Source organism: Microtus oregoni, unplaced genomic scaffold, assembly GCF_018167655.1.
Source record: "Microtus oregoni isolate MIOR12 unplaced genomic scaffold, Mior012 000009F_ref0000495, whole genome shotgun sequence".
Taxonomy (NCBI): domain Eukaryota; kingdom Metazoa; phylum Chordata; class Mammalia; order Rodentia; family Cricetidae; genus Microtus; species Microtus oregoni.
Window position 1 is genome coordinate 16,924,949 of NW_024543068.1, and position 19,422 is coordinate 16,944,370.

The 19,422-nt window shown below is 42.2% G+C and overlaps 1 protein-coding gene across 1 annotated transcript in view; it reads right to left on the minus strand.

Annotated features, from left to right (window-relative positions):
• Positions 1-340: 340 nt before the first annotated feature.
• Positions 341-19,422, minus strand: part of Exd2 (exonuclease 3'-5' domain containing 2) — a 34,064-nt gene continuing 14,982 nt past the window's right edge. The window contains exons 3-9 of the mRNA XM_041658797.1: positions 18,720-18,976; positions 14,864-14,990; positions 7,813-8,144; positions 6,616-6,722; positions 6,278-6,413; positions 4,211-4,567; positions 341-1,646 (exon numbers count right to left, since the gene is read on the minus strand). Of these exons, the coding sequence (XP_041514731.1) occupies positions 1,430-1,646; positions 4,211-4,567; positions 6,278-6,413; positions 6,616-6,722; positions 7,813-8,144; positions 14,864-14,990; positions 18,720-18,976 (1,533 nt within the window). The 3' untranslated portion in view covers positions 341-1,429. The remainder of the gene's footprint in view (positions 1,647-4,210; positions 4,568-6,277; positions 6,414-6,615; positions 6,723-7,812; positions 8,145-14,863; positions 14,991-18,719; positions 18,977-19,422) is intronic.

A 19,422-nucleotide genomic window follows, 5' to 3' on the forward strand; every position in this document is an offset into this window, starting at 1 on the left:
ACTCAGAAGCAAGCTGTTCTGAGTTCCCTCAGTCAGGCTTTCTGATAATCTGCTAAATTAAACATAGATTCCCCAAAGGAGCTGGTACTGTTTGTTTGTAAGAATGTCTAGTCTTGATTCCAGAAATGCCTGTGAGAGGAAAAGTGGGAAGGCAGGGCAGAGGGACAAGAGTGCAGCACTCAAGCGTTTGTGGACTGCAGTGCGTGTGGTATCCATGTGCAAGGTCACACTACTGCCATGAGGCAGGGATTCTGCAGAATAAACAGCAACTCCCCACAAACTTACTATTTTATATCATCAGGAAGAAAAGTCGCACATTTACAATCACTGAGCCTTGTGCTGTGAAGTTGTTTTATTTATCAATGACAGATTAGTTATAATCAACTTGGGTACAATTCCAAAATAGAACTCTTGTTGGATTCTGGCCATAAAATTCTGTTCAAGCTTGTTAAGATCTTATAAAATAAGAAAGTTTCCCTAATAGTTTAGAAAAAATACTAATTGCTAATAAATTGATTTCATACTCAAAGTAGTAGTCTGTAACATTTTGAAAGATGAAACATTACCCTTTTTAAATTCCTAATGTTATCAGTTATCTCAGTGTGCCAGGCTCCAGGGGAGGTGAAGTCCTCACACTGTAACCTAGTCAAATGGCTCTGGGAGTGGACTGAGTGCTAAGGATCTCAAATGCAACGGAACGTGAACACTGAAGGGAGTGGGCACTGACTCAGAAGCAAGTCAGGAGATGTGCAACAAGCAGACATCCTGAGGAGGAGAGGGAGGCTGAACGCTGTATCTAAGAAAGGTGTATGCTTGTCTGCCCCACCCAGCTGAAAACCCATTTTCAGAAAAGGACTTCCCCTGTGATAGGGAAGAAGCAAGCTGGGCTTTGGTCCTGTATACACAAGCAGGAACATTTTCAAGCATGTAAAATAAACCCAAGTGATACAGTTGGGGTGGACCCCAAACAACTGAATATAGAAAGCAGGAAAGATCAAAACCATGAGGTTGAACTGGGAATATGAGCCTGACTCTGGTTCTTCAACTCCCTGCCCCATAGGATGCAATGCAGTGGAGAGGCGAGAGAGGCACAAACATCTTCCCAGGGCCCAACAATTTACTCCAGAGAGCAGTCTTCATTTTCCCTCTTAACAGAAAAAGCAGAGAGGAGAGTGAAAATAAAGGCCAAGCTTCCCTTGCACACAAAAACAGGAGAGAAAGGAGGAGAAAGAATAGACTCCTCAATTAAAATTCCAAACCAAAGACTCCCCTTAAAACTACAGCCTTGCTCCATCAGAAGTACCTGGGGTTAGTGTAGCTTAGCATTCTGAGCCAGCCACCAGGGCTTCCACCAATAACATTAAGCAGGAGGAGGTAATTTTGACCTTGGCTCCAGCTCCCATCTGTCCTGACCTGCAGGAAGCAGCAATCATGACAGCTTGATGGGAATGCCATCCCCATACTTTCGGAGCAGCTTCTGATGGTTATGGTCCACTGACCACTGCTGGGGCAGGTGCTTAGGCTGCATGGAGTCCAGGAAGTGCTGACGCCAGCGGCTCTCCAGCTGCATGAGGGAACGCAGCCCACCCTCAGTGTGACACTGCACCACCTTCAGTCCATGAGGAATGTAGCTTTCATTGTATATCCTGTCAAAACATGAAGTTGCAGAGGGTCTGAGCTAAACAAGCATTGGGCAGTAGCACTGGCAGATAAGAGAAAAACGAACCCCAAATGACATAGTGTTTTAATGTTTTTAAATATCTTTTTTCTCACCTCTTAATACTTAGCATATAAGGCACACACTGAAGTCATTTCGGGTTTTGAATTACACTGACAGGAAGGCCTCACATAAGCAACCCGATAGGGAAACCTGGCTGGCGATGGGTGAGGAATATTGATCTTGTATTTGCTGGACCAAGGCTACTCAGGGAATAGCTTACTTCTCTGTAAGGCAATGATGATTTCTTCTAAGCCATACTCAGTATTAAAATAAGGTGTTAAATCAGTCTACATAACCTGGCTTCTCAGAACACTTCCAAACCTGGGTTAAAATTCAAGGTGGTCTACTTCTTTAGTACTTTCTTCCTCACCAAAAAAACAGACCACATTGGCACGAGTGTTTCAGTCACAGGGAGATGCTCCTCTGGCTGCTCAGCTGTGCCAATGGTGTACTGCACAAGATGAACCCCTGCCTAGCTCCCAGCTAGACAGGAAATCAGAAAAACTGCTGAAACTAGGTGAACAGAGCTTCCCTCCATCTCCTTCAAGGGGGTAAAAACACCTTTCTCAGAAAAGCACTTTGCTTCCAAGCCTCTTTCCTATCAATATCTCTATTTCCAGTCCTTCATCCAAGCCCCCACCAGTTTAGCAACTTTGGACTCTCCCAATGTTTGCAGCTGTTTTATTATTTGCCTCATCAGCTTCCCACTTCTTTTTTCTATTTTGCTTGCTTACTTGTTTGTTTGGTTTTTGAGACGAGGTGTACCTGTGTGGTCCTGGATGCCCTGGAGCTCAATATGTAAACCAGGCTGGCCTTGAACTCACACAGATTACCCCCCCCCCACCACCACCCTCGGCCTCTAAGTACGACCAAGCCCAGCCCCATACATTTTTAATCTGTCTTCAAACAGCTTGTTTTCAATCTCAATCCATCATCTGACTCAATGACCTGCTTATTAAAAAAGTCTAAAAGTCTATTAAGAGTCTTCTTAGAAAAGGCATGGTGGTGCACGTCTTGAATCCCAGGACTTGGGAGGCAAAGGCAGGAATATCTCTTTGAGTTTAAGGCCAGATTGAGTTCCAGGACACCAGGACAGACAGAGCTACCCAAAGAAACCCTGTTCTGAGGGGGGCGGGGGACAAAAAACCAAAACGAAACCTCTGAACAATAAAAAATAAATAAACCGGGCAGCAGGAACAGACACCTTTAATCCCAGCACTTGGGAGGCAGAGGTAGTTGGATCTCCAGAACAACCAGGACTGTTACACAGAGAAACCCTGTCTTGAAAAACCAAAATCAAATATGTGTGTGTGTGTATGTGTGTTATATGGTATAAGTAAGAAGTCATTAAGTATGTATGAGGAATAAAAGGCAACTGATGTAGTTTCTGAGTGTGGTGCAGCAGGCTTCAGTGAATCTCTAATATTTGTTCAGGAAAATTTTTACAGTATCTCTGAGCTGTGGAAGATCAGTAGTATAAGTGAAATAAATACTTTCTGAATAAAGAAATAAATATTTGCTACTATAAAGTTTTTACATTTTTTATTATTGAACACAAAATACTGTAGGCAATCAGCCTAATTATCAGTTTTATAGACCTCTAATCCTATAGAAAATAATAATTGCATAGTAACCCACACTGCTTCTTGTTGGAGCCATGTACACGTTCATGCCTCGGGATTAGAAACTTCTTGTTTAGAAACACTAAGTTATGCTGTGCTAATTCAACTATGTACTCATAGGGAAGGAGAGGAGAAGAGAAAGGAAGGAAGAAAAAAAGATTAAACAGGACAGCAGTTTGCTCAAAATTCCATCCAGTGGGTCCAGACACTACATGCAATAAGACATTAAGAAATGTGAATGAATGCACTAGCTGAGAATCTCCTGGGTCTGAGTATGAAGTGAGAGACACAAAATCACATATACTCTACTTCATGGCAATTCAGAAATCTCAGAGTATTCACTGGCTAACTTTCATCTTATGTGCTGACTTTAGATTAACCTCTACAGAAGAATGTGCGAGACCCAACTACACTTGACCTTATAGAGTCAACAACAGATACCTCACAATTGGCAATCTCTCAAAAAAGAGTCAGATCTTATTTAAATGTGTGTGTGTGTGTGTGTGTGTGTGTGTGTGTGTGTGCGCGTGCGTGCGCGCGCGCACCATGGAACATGTGTGGAGGTCAGAGGACAACTTTTGGGAATTGGTTCCCTCAATCCACATACAGGTCCTAGGGATCCGAGTAAAGCTGTCAGGGTTGGCAGCAAGCACCTTAACCTTCTGAGCCATATCAGCATCTCTTATGAAAAGGAAATTCTCAGATTGTTTGATTCTACCCTATGGTATCTTAAACAAATGGATACTAGATGAATAAGCATGTGGCTAAGCAATGGAACCGTGACGAGCATTTTCATGAAGGCTGCTGTCACTGTGTCATCCCTTATCCTTTCTCTGAACAGAACAATAAGGTGAACAGTAAGCTGTACCTGGTCTTCAGACTGGCAGCCTTTTGAAGCATCTCCTCCGTAACAACATCTGTGTTATAAAACTTCCTGAGTGTGTGCAGCAGCTCTTCTTTCCGATGCGCAGGCAGGCTCTCGGCATTGAGCAGGGCTCTGGCTCCAGAACGCACCTGCCTAAGCTCTAGATCTTCCAGCACGCGTAAGCCGTCCTCTGAGCCAATGGGAGCCTGGAACTCCTTGGCCAGCTGTTGCTTCAGATGGTTGTCATAGTAGTTGGAGATGGCATGACAGGAGGTGCAGAGTAACAGCACATCATGGGAGTTGTGGTCCTTCATCTCAAGGGGGAAATGCTTGCGGTACTCATGTGGGATGATGTTCTTCCTGGAACAAGCCCACCGCAGAGCAGTGCTCATTAGCTTACGCTACAGAGACATACGGAGCCAGCAGGTGAGCCACTCAGAGCCTGACCTGGGCCTGCACATGATGGGGAAGACTTCTTTTTTTGTTTTTTTTTGTTTGTTTTTTTTTTGTTTTTCGAGACAGGGTTTTACTGTGGCTTTGGAGCCTGTCCTGGAACTAGCTCTGTAGACCAGGCTGGTCTTGAACTCAGAGAGATCCGCCTGCCTCTGCCTCCCGAGTGCTGGGATTAAAGGCGTGCACCACAGGAAGGCAGTACTACCTATGTCACTCTCAGGCCCACCTGCCTGCCTTATCTATCTCTGCTTTCAGAGTCCTCTCTTCTTGAAGTAAGGACAGACTCCCTGATGTCAGGCTTCAGTGGTAAAGGCTAGTAACAACCACTGCGGTCCTAGAAAGGAGAGTCTAAGAGAAATGAAATATTATCATAACTTTTGATAACTTACAATAACTCTCAAAAAGTCTGGTGGGCTGGGCAAACCAACTTCCTTTATCTGAGGACTCCCTCACTCTGACATTAGTTCCTGGCTCACCAAGATCTGCCATCATTTTCTAAGTAGAATCAAGTTCTCAGGAAAAACTCTCAGTGGCAACAGTTGTCCCACTTTGCAGAGAAAGGAATGAGCACAGTGAATTACTAAAGGATAGCATGATGGCACATGCCCTTAATTCCAGCACTTGGAAGGCTAAGTCAGGAGGACAACCACATTCAAGGCTATATAAAAATATTCTGTCTCAGTCAGGTGATGGTGGCACTCAGGAGGCAGAGGCAGGTAGATCTTTGAGTTCAAGGCCAGCCTTGTCTGCAGAAGGAATTCGGGGACAGCCAGGGCTACACAGAGAAGTCCTGTCACAGAGAAAGAGAGTGGTGGGGGGGAGAGAAAGAAAGAAAAAGAGAGAGAAATATTTTGTTTCAAAATGAGGAAAAAGTGATGACTGAAATAGATTAAGGTGAAAAACAGAAACAACAAAACAGAGCAGGAGTGGTAAGAAGAAGAGAGGGAACGGGGAAGCAAGGAGGGAGGGAAGCTGGAGGAAAGAAAAAGAAGAGAATTACTGCACAGGGGCCACGGAGAAAGCCCAAGCACAGGTACTCAAGCCCAGCGGTTAGCTTCATTCTCATTAGGGAACCCTAATATGAAAGAACAGTCTTGGGAAACTCTATAAACAAAACTAAGGCTCAGAAACTTGAGAGCTTCAGGCAGGGATACAGGGATACTTCAAGGTCTCCCTTAAAGGGACAGAGGTCATTAGAAATGGCCAGGCAGAATGATGAAACTGTTAGGAAAGCTGGGACATTTGTAGAGCTAAGTCTCTCTGTGTGGCGGTTTGAAAGAAAATGGCCCCCATAGGGATACTACAAAGAGGTAGTACCCTATGAGAAGGTGTGGCCTATTGGAGGAAGTGTGTCACTGTGGGGGTGGGCCTTGAGTTAGCCCATGCTCAGGCTACATCCAGTCAGACAGTTCACTTCCAGTTGCCTACAAGGCAAGATTTAGGAGGTTAGGCTACTTCTCCAGCACCATGCCTGCCTGAGCACCACCAAATAGCAACGATGAAAATACTAAACCTCTGAAAATGTAAGCCACCCCAATTAAATGTTTTCCTTTATAAGACACTGCATGTGATTCCCCAGGCAATTCCATGGGTTAATTAGTCTAACACTATACTCACCGGATGTAGGTATCTGTCTTGCCACATACAACACACAGGTTCTCTTTAATCAACAAGTAATAATCCGCTGGGGATTCAGGTCTTCCTGCAGGTTCAAATTGTAGCCTGACCACAAAAGGTTCTTTACTCACCAGCTCTTAGGAAAAAGAAAACACATCAGTGCTGGGCTGTCCCCACCTCTGCTACCAGGAAGCACTCTTTAACTGTTATTTGTTATGTGCTAGCGGAGAACTCTGGGTTATGACTCCCTAGTCCCACACATCTCCATTCACTCTCTTCCACACCCCACTCACGTCAAGACCCTATTTATTAATAAATATGGCAGATGAGTCTCATACCTCCAATGCCTTTGTCCAGGTACCACTGAGCTTTTCTCCGGTCACAGGTGCAAAGGGGCTGTCCATCAGGGGCTTGAAGAAAGCAGTTATCATAGAGAGGGGATTTTCTGCAGGGAAAAGAAATCTTGCACTGAAAGCTGTTGGTCACGTTATCCAAGACCTTCCCACACTCACTTCTGAGTGATTCAAACTATTCTCAACACCATAATAAAACATATCACATATAGGAAAACAAACAGGCGGGAAGCCACAGTCAATCCTCAATAGGCAATGGCTAGGGAGCAGAGCTACAAATGAACTCTTAATGCCTCTGGTTTTACACTTATGGACCGAGACACTGGGAAGTGATTTGAGAGTTGTTCACAGAGCTCTGCTGTGAATGAAAACAGGAACAGAGCACCAATAAACTGCCAAATCACTGAATTAAACAGTAAATTAAAACTGTAAAAGTTCAAGATAAAGTAATGAGGGCCATGTGGGTTGATTTCTGGCTCACATGCAACACTTCCTTCAATTTAATCTTCTAATTCCTAAAGGTGTCATGCTCTAGGGATGCACTTTTGCTCAAAATCACTTACAACTCATCCTCCTCAAGAGGGTCAGTCATACAGGAGATTCTCACTAGCTACACAATACAGTCGGTGTGGGCTGGAAACACGCTAAATGAACAAGAAACCTGAAGCATTTCTCCTGGTAAGGATGAGGACTTTATATTATTCATGTTCATAGCATTCTTAAACAACAGATAACAATTATATCCCCTTCAACTATTTCATTATCACTGTTTATTCTGGGGAGAGGTGCACACATTGTGCACTAGGAGATTAGTGGACAACTTTGAGAGTTATCTCTCTCCTTCTCATGTGGGTCCTAAAGACTGAACTCAGGTCATTAGGGCGGGCAGCAAGTGTCTATACCTGGCAGCCATATCTATAGCTCTATACCTCTTTTATAGGTAAAGTTTCAGGCCTAAGGTTGCACCAAGGTCAGTGACAAAGCTGAGGTAAATTCTCTTCATTTCTATTTCAACTGACAAAGTAAAAAAAAAAGTGAAAGAAGGGGAAAGAAAAAATATACAAATGAAGAGAAGTATAGTCCAAACGTCACTAAAATCAGGGAAAGGTCCAGTAACCCTGGAGAGCCTCTGCTGCCGGACTCAGGGTAAAGCTCTTCATCAGCAGGGAACATATGCATTACCTGGCAGAATAGCCCACCCCCAGGGGCTTTCTTTTGTGTTTCCTGGGGTCTCTCCCTTGGTTGTTGCCTGATATCATTCCGTCAGGCTTAGCCTTCCTATTTCTTGGCTTCTGTTGAGATTCCAGTGCTTCCACATTAATCTCTTCACACAGTCGTCCAAGTCCCTTGCTTCGGAATGGGATGTCTACCATAGCCCTGTATTTTTCCAAGACTTTCCGCCAGCTGATTTGGTCATTGTCTTCCTCCTCATAGGGATTTCTAGAGAAAGGGTATCCAAGAAGATGGAGAAAGAGAGCCACTGAAATCTGTGCATCCCTGGCAGCATAAGTTACCTAAAGAGAAAAGCCAGAGGTCAGCAGGATGTGGAAGACAAGTGGAGAGAACCCTCACAGTCAGTCACAAGTGCCTTGAAAACAACACTCAGGGTAGCACTTGCTCAGTATAAACCCCTCGATTCACCCCCAATTTTCTCTCAGGTATTTTGCCTTTAATCCCAGCACTTGGGAAACTGAGTCAGGAGGACTGCCTCGGGGTTAAGGCTGTGTGAGCTACAATGTGAGGCTCTATCTCTAATACAGAACCAAACAAAACTAAAAGTCTACTATGGCAGTTGAATAGATAGTTCAGTAGGTAAAGTGCTTGCCTTTACATGAAGATATGAGTATGATCCCAGAAATCACATAAAAGCTTGGTATGGTGACATTTGCCTGTAATCCCAGAATTGGAAAAACAGAGATGGACAAATTCCTGGATCTCCTAAACCTGTCTAGGATCAGTGGTATGCCCATCTTTGTCCTTTTTGAGATAGAATCTAGCTATATAGGTTGGCCTGAAGTTGGAGACACTCCTGACTTGAGTTCCCAAAAAGAATATTCGAGATATGTGATATCATGCCTGGCATTTTAAACAGGTGAATTTTATTATACAGAAATTTATCTTAATAAAACCATTTTTCACTTGCCACCACTAAAAAGAAAAAAAAAAGCCAAATTTGGTGACACATACCTTTAATCCCAGCAGAGACAAGCAGATCTCTGTCAGTTTGAGACTAGCCTAGTCTACACACATTTCCAGGTCAGCTAGAACTACACAGTAAGACCTTGTCTGAAATATCAGCCAGTGTATCTCTCCAGCCCTCATGATTTAAACTATTATTATTATTATTTTTTTTTTTTTTTGGTTTTTCGAGACAGGGTTTCTCTGTGGCTTTGGAGCCTGTCCTGGAGCTAGCTCGGTAGACCAGGCTGGTCTCGAACTCACAGAGATCCGCCTGCCTCTGCCTCCCAAGTGCTGGGATTAAAGGCGTGCGCCACCATCACCCGGCTTTTAAACTATTATTTAAACTTATTATTTTGAGGCAGGAAGAGGTAGTTTCTCGGCCCTGTTGTAAGGATAAGTTAATATGTAATTTATTTATTTATTTATTTATTTTTGAGACAGGATTTCTCTGTGTAGTCTTGGCTATCTTGGAACTTGTTCTCTAGACTAGATTGGCCTCTAACTCACAGAGATCCACCTGCTTCTGCCTCCCAAGTGCTGGGATTAAAGCTATCCAGCTTTATTTACTTATTTTTATTTTATTTTATCTTATGAGTATTTGCCCAAATGTGTGTATATGTGACTGGTGTCTGTGGAGTTACTGCAGCCTAGAATAGAGTTATAGGTGGTTGTGAGTCACTATGTTTAGAGCTGGGAATAGAACCTGGGTCCTCTGGAAGAGCAGCAGTACCCTTAACTACTGAGCCATCTCTCCATCCCCGATTCTCTGAAATCTTAACCGTTATGCTTACAGTTAGAAAAAACAGCATTGTTAAATATTTTGCTACATTTGTTTATATGTGTGTACAACATGTGCCACAGTGTGTGTGTGTGTGTGTGTGTGTGTGTGTGTGTGTAGAGGTCAGAGGACAACTTGCTGGAGTCAATTCTCTCCTTCTATCCAATGGATCCCAGGGGTTGAACTAAAGTTTTCAGGCTTAGCAAGCACTGTTATCCACTGAGCCATGTTGCTGTCCCCAGTTAAGAATTATTAACTCTCAAAAAAGAAGAATTATTAACTAACAATAACTTTTAAAAAGTCTCAGTTTCCATAGCAAAGAGAATCATAAAGTTGGCCTCATACATGGTAACAATTAACTTTCCCCACTAACTTTTAATTTTCAAAGTTTTCCAGTCACAGAAAGGCCAAGAGAATATGAGAATTGCTATTCATAACTGTTAGTAAGTGCTTTAACACTCATCTTTATGTATTTTGAGGCAGGGTCTCACTATGTCACTATGTAACTTGCTATGTAAACCAGTGTGGCCTCAAACTCACAAAGATCAATCTACCTCTGTCTCCTGAGTTCTAGAATTAAAGGTATGTACCATCACAGCTGACTTTTATTCTTTACAATATAAATATCACACTTTTTTGCTAGATGCCTATTAAAGTTAAGTTATCCTTATGAAGATACTTCATCTTGGGCCACTGAGAGGGGATCAGTGGGTACAAGTGCTTGCTGCCCAGTCTAACCACCCAAGTTCAAATCCAAGGACCACACGGAAGGAGAGAACTGATTCCTTCAATTGTCCTCTGACCTCCACAAGCACACTGTACTATCCAGGAACACACACAATAAATACAAATGTAATTAAAAAAAAAGATATATCACCTCTAAATATGTGAGCATGTATATTGCCTAAGACCAGGGAATTCTCCTGCATAATCCTAACACTAAGAATAACACAAGAATATTAGTGGTATTTAGCTCTACTGTCTCCAATGGTCCTAATGATATTAGTCTTTTATAAATTAAGATTCCTGATTCAGTATCTAATCAACCATCATAAATAGAGCTGAGGTTATAGCTTAGTAGACTGCTTGCCTAGTACACAGAAGGCCCTGGATACAATTCTCTGTGCCAGAAAAAAATTATAGTAGAATCACACATGTTGACACCACAACCAATAAACTAATTTTTACATGATAGCTTTCATGAGTTCTAAGCCATGAGCCATAGAATTTACTCAGGTATCTAGTTCAATTATTTTAGCATCCTGAGAGAGCTAAGCAATTATAAACAAGAATCAATTTCAGGACCAATACACAAAGAAACTATTCCTCACTGAAGCAACCTATTTTGGATGTTTCATGGAAATGGAAACACATACTTTATAATTTCTGTGGCTGGCTTTTCTCACTTAGTATAATCCATAGTCTCATATTCATTTACATTCATTCTCTCTCTGTTTCCTGAGACAGGTCTCTTTGTAGACCAGCTTGGCCTCAAATTGCAGTGAGCCTCCTGCCTCAGCATCTTGATAGAGACAGGAGACAGACAAACCCCTAAATGAGTCAGACATAGACAAAGAACCTCCAGATGAGAAAGCTTCTCGGCTACTATGACATGGGTGCACAACTCAAAACAATCCCTGACAGACCTCCAAAACCAGACTTGTTCCCTGGACAATGCACAGCAAGTTAGGTCTTCATACTTAGCAAGTTTTTCCTAACTGGTCCCCACTTTTCTTCCCAATTTACAAGCCAACTGAAATTACCTTCATTGCTTTCAGATCAGAACAGCGATTCCCTTCTTACACCCCACCCCATGACTACCAAGAGTTTCTTTTGCTTTCATTAAATAAATCCCCTATCTTTTGTTCTTGACCTGGAAACAAGAAGCAGACAGGAAAGAAAAATTTCCAACAGTTACAGTTGTGAGCCATCATGCCCAGCTTCAATGTGACATGATACTGTCAATATTTATCCACATTAAAGCTGGGAAGTTGGCACCTGTCTGAAATGCCAGCAGCACTTGGGAGACCAAAGCAAGAGGATCACAAGTTTATAGCATTCATCCTTTTTATCTGTTGAATATTATGCTATTGGTACCTATACCACATTTATTCACTCATCAGCTGATGGATATATCTCATCAGATTTTTTGTTTTGTTTTGTGTTTTTGAGACAGGATTTCTGTAGCCCTTACTGTCCCAGAACTCATTCTGCAGACCAGGTTGGTCTTGAACTCAGGGACCAGCTTGCCTCTGCTAGGATCAAAGGAGTACACCGCCACACAGAGATTTTTTTTTTTTTTCGAGACAAGGTTTCTCTGTAGCTTTGGAGCCTGTCCCGGAACTAGCTCTTGTAGACCAGGCTAGTCTCGAACTCACAGAGATCCGCCTGCCTCTGCCTCCCGAGTGCTGGGATTAAAGGCGTGCGCCACCACCACCCGGCCTGAGATTTTTTTTTTTTTAAATCAGCTTTTATGTCTTTTTTGTTTGGTTTTTGGGTGGTACTGGAAACTAAGTTCAGGCCCTGAGCATGTCATGAAATCCACATGCTTTACTCTTACGTCTCATTCTTTAATATGGATGACAACCAAGGTTCTAAACATCTGGAAAAAAAACATGAAAGCCAAGGACCAAAACAAGCATTTATGAGAAAGAATTTTGAGGAAAAGGAGGTGATGCAGGAAATGGAAGAAATCCTCACTACTCTGAGTCGGGATAGTATTTGTGTGAAGATATGTCTCTGTCTTACCTCACCTTCCTAAGGCACCTTCTGATTGGTTTAATAAAAAGCTGGACAGCCAATAGCTAGGCAGGAGAAGATAAGTGGGACTTCTGGGGAAAAAAATTAGAGGCGGAAGAGATTCATCAGCCAGACTCAGAAAAAGCTGGACATAAGGTACTAAGGAGAGGTAAACAAGCCACATGGCAAAATGTAGACTAATGTAAATGGGTTAATTAATATAAATGAATCTACTTAGAATAAGCCTAAACTAAGGCCAAGCTTTCATAATTAATAAGAAGTCTCTGTGTCATTATTTGGGAGCTGGTGGTCCAAAGAAAAACCCAATACATTTGCCCCAATACAAAGATATTGCATCCATTAAATAGAAACAAAAAGCTATTTTAATAGTGTTTACTCAGGGCTGAAGAGGTAGGCTATAGGTAAAAGTGTTAGCTGTGCTAGCCTGGCTACCTGAGCTCCAACCTCAGAACCAGATGCAGTAGCATGAATCTAGCACACCTACCCCAAGATGGAGACAGACAAGACAGCACAAGACTCTGTTTCAAAAGGATCAATTTGTGGGATCCAATCATCACCATCAAAAAAAAAAAAAAAAGGTTCTAAAAACAAAAAAGGAGAGTAGGAAATTCTCAAAGAAAATAATCTGAGTATTCTTTCCTGGAAGATAGGAGAATGCAGACAGAAAGGGTCCACTAACTCCTACCACCATGAGTGAGTCATCAAGGATTTCAAACAAGAAATGACAAAGAAGAGCTTTCAGAAAGAGCAGTCACACATTCGAATGTTAGCAGTGAGAACACAAGGAGCAGGCCCTTCAGAGTTCTGAAGAAAATGGCTTCTGCCCTAAACTGCTAATAGCTAAACCACTGGCTAAGAGAGGGAAATCACTTATTCTTTCAGACATGCAGGGTAAGAAAAGGAAAAGACATAGGATTTAAACACCGCAGGATCTACTATAGAAGTGAGGTAGAGAAGCCTCAAGCTCAGCCTGTGGTGGGCAGTGTGTCTGGAGAGCCAACATTCCTGACCACAACAGGGCAGCAGAGGATTGTCGGAGGACAGCAAAGGGCCACAACAGAAGACTGTAGGGGGACAGCAATAGGCTGTAGGGACAGAACCACAGGAAACAGGACAAGTGTTCATAGTTACTCAATCTGGGACAGCCAAGAGAGCCACAATTCTGCTAAACAGGCTGAAGTTAATTCAATAGTGTAAAGAACATTAAACAAACAAAAATACAAACATTATATCTTGGGAAAACAAAGTATTGTCCTTGATGAAAAGACTATCTATCTATATTGGGGATATTGGGTATGGAATAAATTCTTGTTTAGGACCCAGGAAGTGAAAGAGCCCTAAGCAATAACTTTTGTATAAGAAGTCAAAACATGGTCGGGCGGTGGTGGTGCGTTAATCCCAGCACTCAGGAGGCAGAGGCAGGTGGATTTCTGTGAGTTCAAGGCCAGGCTGGTCTATAGAGTGAGTTCCAGGATAGCCAAGGCTATGCAGAGAAACCCTGTTTTGAAAATTCAAGAAAAAGCCGGGGCGGTGGTGGCACATGCCTTTAATCCCAGCACTCAGGAGGCAGAAGCAGGCAGGTCTCTGTGAGTTCAAGGCCAACCTGGTCTTCAAGAGCTAGTTCCAGAATAGGCTCCAAAGCTACAGAGAAACCCTGTCTCAAAACCAAAAAAAAAAAAAAAAAAAAAAAAGAAGAAGAAGAAGAAGAAGAAGAAAGAAAGAAAGAAAAGAAAAGAAAAAGAAGTTGTCTGTGGTAGTTTGAATGTAACTGGCCCCCATAATCTCATAGAGAGAGGCATTATTAGGAGGTATGGCTTTGTTGGAGAGGGTATGGCCTTGTTGAAGGAAGTATGTCACAGTAGGGGTGGATTTTGAGGTTTCCTATGTTTGGGGTACTGCCCAATGTCTCAGTCAAGTTCCTGCTACATGTAAGAAGCAGGACTCTCAGCTACTACTCCAGGACTGTGTCTGCCTGCATGCTGCCATGCTCCCCATCATGATAATAATGGACTGACCCTCTGAAACTGTGAGTCACCCTGACTAAATGTTTTTCTTTATAAAAGAGTTGTCATGGTCATTGTGTCTCTTCACAACAATGAAACCTTAACTAAAACAAAGTCAAAACATACTATGCACAAATAAGAAAGAATGACACATGCATGTAATCTAGAAGTATAATGGTAACTACCAAAAGGAAAATTAAAATGGTCCCCTCTAAGAAGGAAGAGCAAAAGAAGGAATGGGGTGAGACAGGCAGAGAACTGCTTACTGTTTCTTATGGTGAGAGGTATAGCACTTTAATATTTATGCATTTGTATTTTTACGGAAAAAAAACTATATTTTCTGAAGTGCCCAGCACACTCAAAACTAAAATACAATAGGACTCTTGAGTGTTTTATTTAAGCAGCATGAACGTTACTACCTTGAGGATCAACTGACAGTCAGTCTATTTTAAGGCCTCTCTACCTAATGCTCACATTGAAGGTTAGAATCAACTACTCCGATAAAAAGTACCTGGTCTTCAGTAAGATTCTCAGCATCCCAGTTGCTGCAACGAAGTAGAAGGGACTTGTCAAGTGGAAAGTTCAAAACAGTCTCAGCAAGTGACTTCAGGCTAAGCCCATTACAGAGTATACTGCTTCTACAAGAAATAAATAAAAGCATATATCAAAAATGGGCAAATGGCATGAATAGAAAAATTTTTAAATGACCAATAAACAGAGGACAAATAAGCAAAAGAAATGAAAGAAAGTGGTGATTTGCTATCAGATTTACAATGTTTTTTTTAAACAAGTACATCTAGTATCAATAAATTTGTGAACTGGACATCTTTATGATCATTATAACAACAGTTTAATAAGAAATAACTATCAAAAACTCAAATACAAAAATTCTCTGATATAGCATTTCCTTTTCTGGTAGTTTAGCCAAAGGACAAAGATTCTTAAGTGGATGGATCCTCACTGCAGCACTATTTGTGGCAAGAATTGTAAACAGACTAAGAGTCCTTCAGTGGTACTCATGCCTTGCTTTTTATATATGAATAAATATGACAAAGCTATTGTCATCTAGGAGGTAAAGACATAAAAACCAATAATTGTTTCTGCTCTTCAAAACTTTCAGATTAAAACTGCTGCAGGGGGCTGGAGAAATGGCTCAGAGATTAAGAGCACTTGCTGGTCTTGCAAAACCCAGATTTGGTTCCCAGCACCTATGCAGCAACTCATAACCATCTGTAACTCCAGTTCCAGGGAATTTAAAACCTTTTCTGGACTCTTCAGAAATGGTACACATGTGGAGTATTATATATACATGCTAGGGAAACACTTGAACACATAAACAAATAAATCATTTGTAAAAATTGCTGTGGGCTAACAAAAAGGATTCCATTGTTGATCTTCTAAAATCAGAGACTAACCAAGAGATACATGTAGAATTAAGAAAACATCAGTGGGCCAGTAAGACGGTGCAGGGGTAAAGGCACCTCCCACCAAACCTGACAGTTGAGTTTAATCACCAATCCACAAGGTATAAGGAAATAATGGACTCACGTAAGTTGTCCTCTAACCTCCACATGTGTACCTCGGAAGGGGGAGACTCCCTCCCACTCACACACACAAATAAATACAATTTTAAGTAAATAGAATGAAATTCACATACACAGAAAACACCAAGAGAGCAAGTGTGGTGGGACATGTTTGTAATTCTAGGACTTGAGAAGTGGAGGCAAAAGATCAGGGGCTCAAGATCATCTTCAGCTTTATGGAGGTCCTGACCAGCAGGACTACTTGAGACCTTACTTATTACTTCATTTGAAATGTTTAAATCTTTGGGCATGTATATGTATGTACATGTTTGTGCACATTCATGTTAATGTAGGTGTACATGTGCCACAGTATGCATTTGGAGGTCAGAGGTAACCTTGAATACCTGTCCTTATCTTCTCTCTGCTGTTCACAACTGCATCTGCCAGGCTAGTTGACTCAGGAGCTTCCTGGGATTCTGTCTCCACCTCTCACATCATACAGGGGCTCTGGGATTTAGATACGCACTACCTCACGGACTTTATGTGGCTCTGGGGATTCAAACTTAGGTCTTCACACTTTCATGGCAAACACTTGTACCAACTAAGTCATCTTCCCAGACCATGAGACCATGTCTTTTTTTTTTAATACATACTTTTAATCCAACATATGAAAAGCAGAGACAAGAGGATCTCTGTGAGTTTGAGGCCAGGGTGGTCTATACAATAAGTTCCAAGCAAGTAAGAGCACATAGTTGAGAACCTGTCAAAAAAAGAAAAAAAAAATGCCTAATGGACACACCTTTTTTTAAAAAAGCAAAAATTAGGCAAGAGATATAGTTTCAGGTTAGTTCACACAGCACTTTTCTAGCATGGAGCCCTGGGATCAAGCCCCATCAGCACTAAAAACAACAACAACGTGAAGGACTGTTTGCCTAGCATGCAAAAGGCCCTGGATTCAATCCCTGATAACAAAATGGTAACAATGAAAATCAGTACATGAAAACAGACAGCATGTGACAATGGTCCAGATTGAGCATCTGGAAGTCACAGAGCAGCAGGCTGGCAGGCAAAGGCCCCTGTCGGTGTAACAGCATAGTTCTCTCACCACTGTGATGAGGAAGAACCGGAAGCCATCCCTTACCAAATAAGTAGTCAACAGTCACATCTCATTGCCTGAGACCGAGAACACAAAAAGGCCAGGCACACTTGAATAAAATAAACAGCTCTTAGGCTGGAGAGATGGCTCAGAGGTTAAGAGCACTGGCTGCTCTTCCAAAGGTCCTGAGTTCAATTCCCAGCAACCACATGGTGGCTCACACCCATCTATAATGAGGTCTGGTGCCCTCTTCTGGCTTGCAGACATACGGACAGATAGAATATTGTATACATAATAAATAAATATTTTTAAAAAGTTTCATTCTTGTTCTGAAGAAAATACTCAGTAAGTAAAATGCTTACCATGTAACATAAGGACCTGACTTTGATCTCCCAGACCCCATGTAAGGCTGGGTGTGGCAGAATGCACCTGTAATCCTGGTGCCAGTAGGCAGAGAGAGAGGCTTGTTGGCCAGTCAGTCTAGTCAAATCTGTGATCTCCAGACTGAGTGAGAGACTCTGTCTCAAAAAATAAAGTGAAGGCTGGGCAGTGGTGGTACACGCCTTTAATCTCAGCACTCAGGAGGCAAAAGATAGGCATGTAGGACTCTGTGAGTTCTATCTAGTCATGGCTAAAAAATGTGATAAAGAACAATTGAAGAAAACACTCCACAGTGACCTCAGCCTCCACACATGCACACATATATGTGTGTCCAAACACACATTCTTATTTCTAACCACAAATTGTATATTATCATTTCGTGATAATATTCACCTTTGGCCTAATTCTCTTTTGGGGTGTTTTTGAGACAGGTGCTCATGACCTAGCCCATGCTGGCGTCAAACTCATACTCTCCTGCCTCATCTCAGAGAATTCATGTACTTTCAATTTACATACATTCATTTTAAGTGTCTCCAAATGCACAGAGAGTATAAATGAGGACTGTGGTTTCTGGAGAGATGGTTCAACAGTTAAGAGCATTTGATTCTCTTGCAGAGGACCCAGGTTCAGTTCCCAGCTCCCACATAGTGGCTCACACCCCTCTGAAACTCCACTTCCAGGGGATCTGATGCCTTCTTCAGGCCTCCACAGACACAAACATATAGGCAGGAAAAACATACACATAAAAATATAAATAAAGAAATAAAATTTAAGTAAGTAGATAATGGATGAGGACTGTGCATGTACCTGAGGAATTAAGTGTGACCCCGAAAGATGGAATGAAACAGTTTCCATAGAAGAAAAGGCTAAGAAGAGAAGTCTCTCTCTCCAAGTCAAAGACAAGACTGACCATTATGTGGGCCTAAGGCTGGTTTGCAAATGCAAGTGCTGACCACAGTCAGGTTTACCACAGGAGTGGTGAAGACTTGGGAAGTTAAACTGAGTACATAAATCAAAAAGGGAACAACTCAGAACTCTGAAGTCGGGTCATTTCTGAAGAAAAGCCACAAATACAGACTCTTATGCTTAGTTTTCTGGATATAAAACAGACTTCACATGGGAAAAAAATAAACTCTAAAGCTCCAACTTAGCCAGTGGGCTACTGGTTCATAACCACTTCTTCACAAGTGATTAGAGGTTTATCAAAAAAGTAATTTTAGCCAACCTAACTTTTCTCAGGCACTGGTATATCTCCTCAAGAGTTCAATATGCATTTTCAAAGCCTTTAGTATCGGTCCCCAGTAACTACAACATGTACAATTTTTGCCCCACCATCACAGGCATCCTGACATGCATACAAACCATACCCCTGCTTCATGGCTAGGTAGCGGAGGTCCAGACACCCCCTTACAATGAGGCCATAATCCTGCAGAAGCTTGTTGGCATCTTCTGAGCATCCCACTCCTACTTTCAAGATGGTGCCATCTGCCAGGATGTCCAAGAGCGTTCTTGGTAGTGTTTTGCCTCCACAGATCAGCCGAGGCAAGCGAAGCAAGGCACAGAAGCCACTCGGGAAAGCCATCTGTAGGAGTGACAAAGGACTAGCTTTGCCTTCCAAATTCACCTGGGAAAAAACAAAACAGAGCACAGTTCACATCCTTGCACAGCAGCATAACAAAAGGAGACTGACTAAAAAACCAACCTAAGAAATATGTTCTTAGCTTCCCAAAGGAAGCAGCAGAATGGATTTGAGGTTAAATGCAAGGAGAAGCTGTTCTAACAGATGAGGCCTTATAAAGCAGCAGTCTGAATAAGCGTCACAGGATCAGCTCCAGTCCATAAATAGTGACCAACTTACTCAGGAGCTCTGGGGCCCACACTGTCAGTCAGAGGAAACATGCTGGGCTCCAAAGGCTAAGAAAAAGGCTAAGGGCAGAGTACTAAATGGCACCATATCTGAGTGCTCTATTGCACATGTCCTCATTTGCCTTAAAAGACAAGTTTCAAAAGGAAGTAGAGGCCAGGCAAGGGGTGCTTGCTTTTAATCCCAGCATGGGATATGGGGTAATC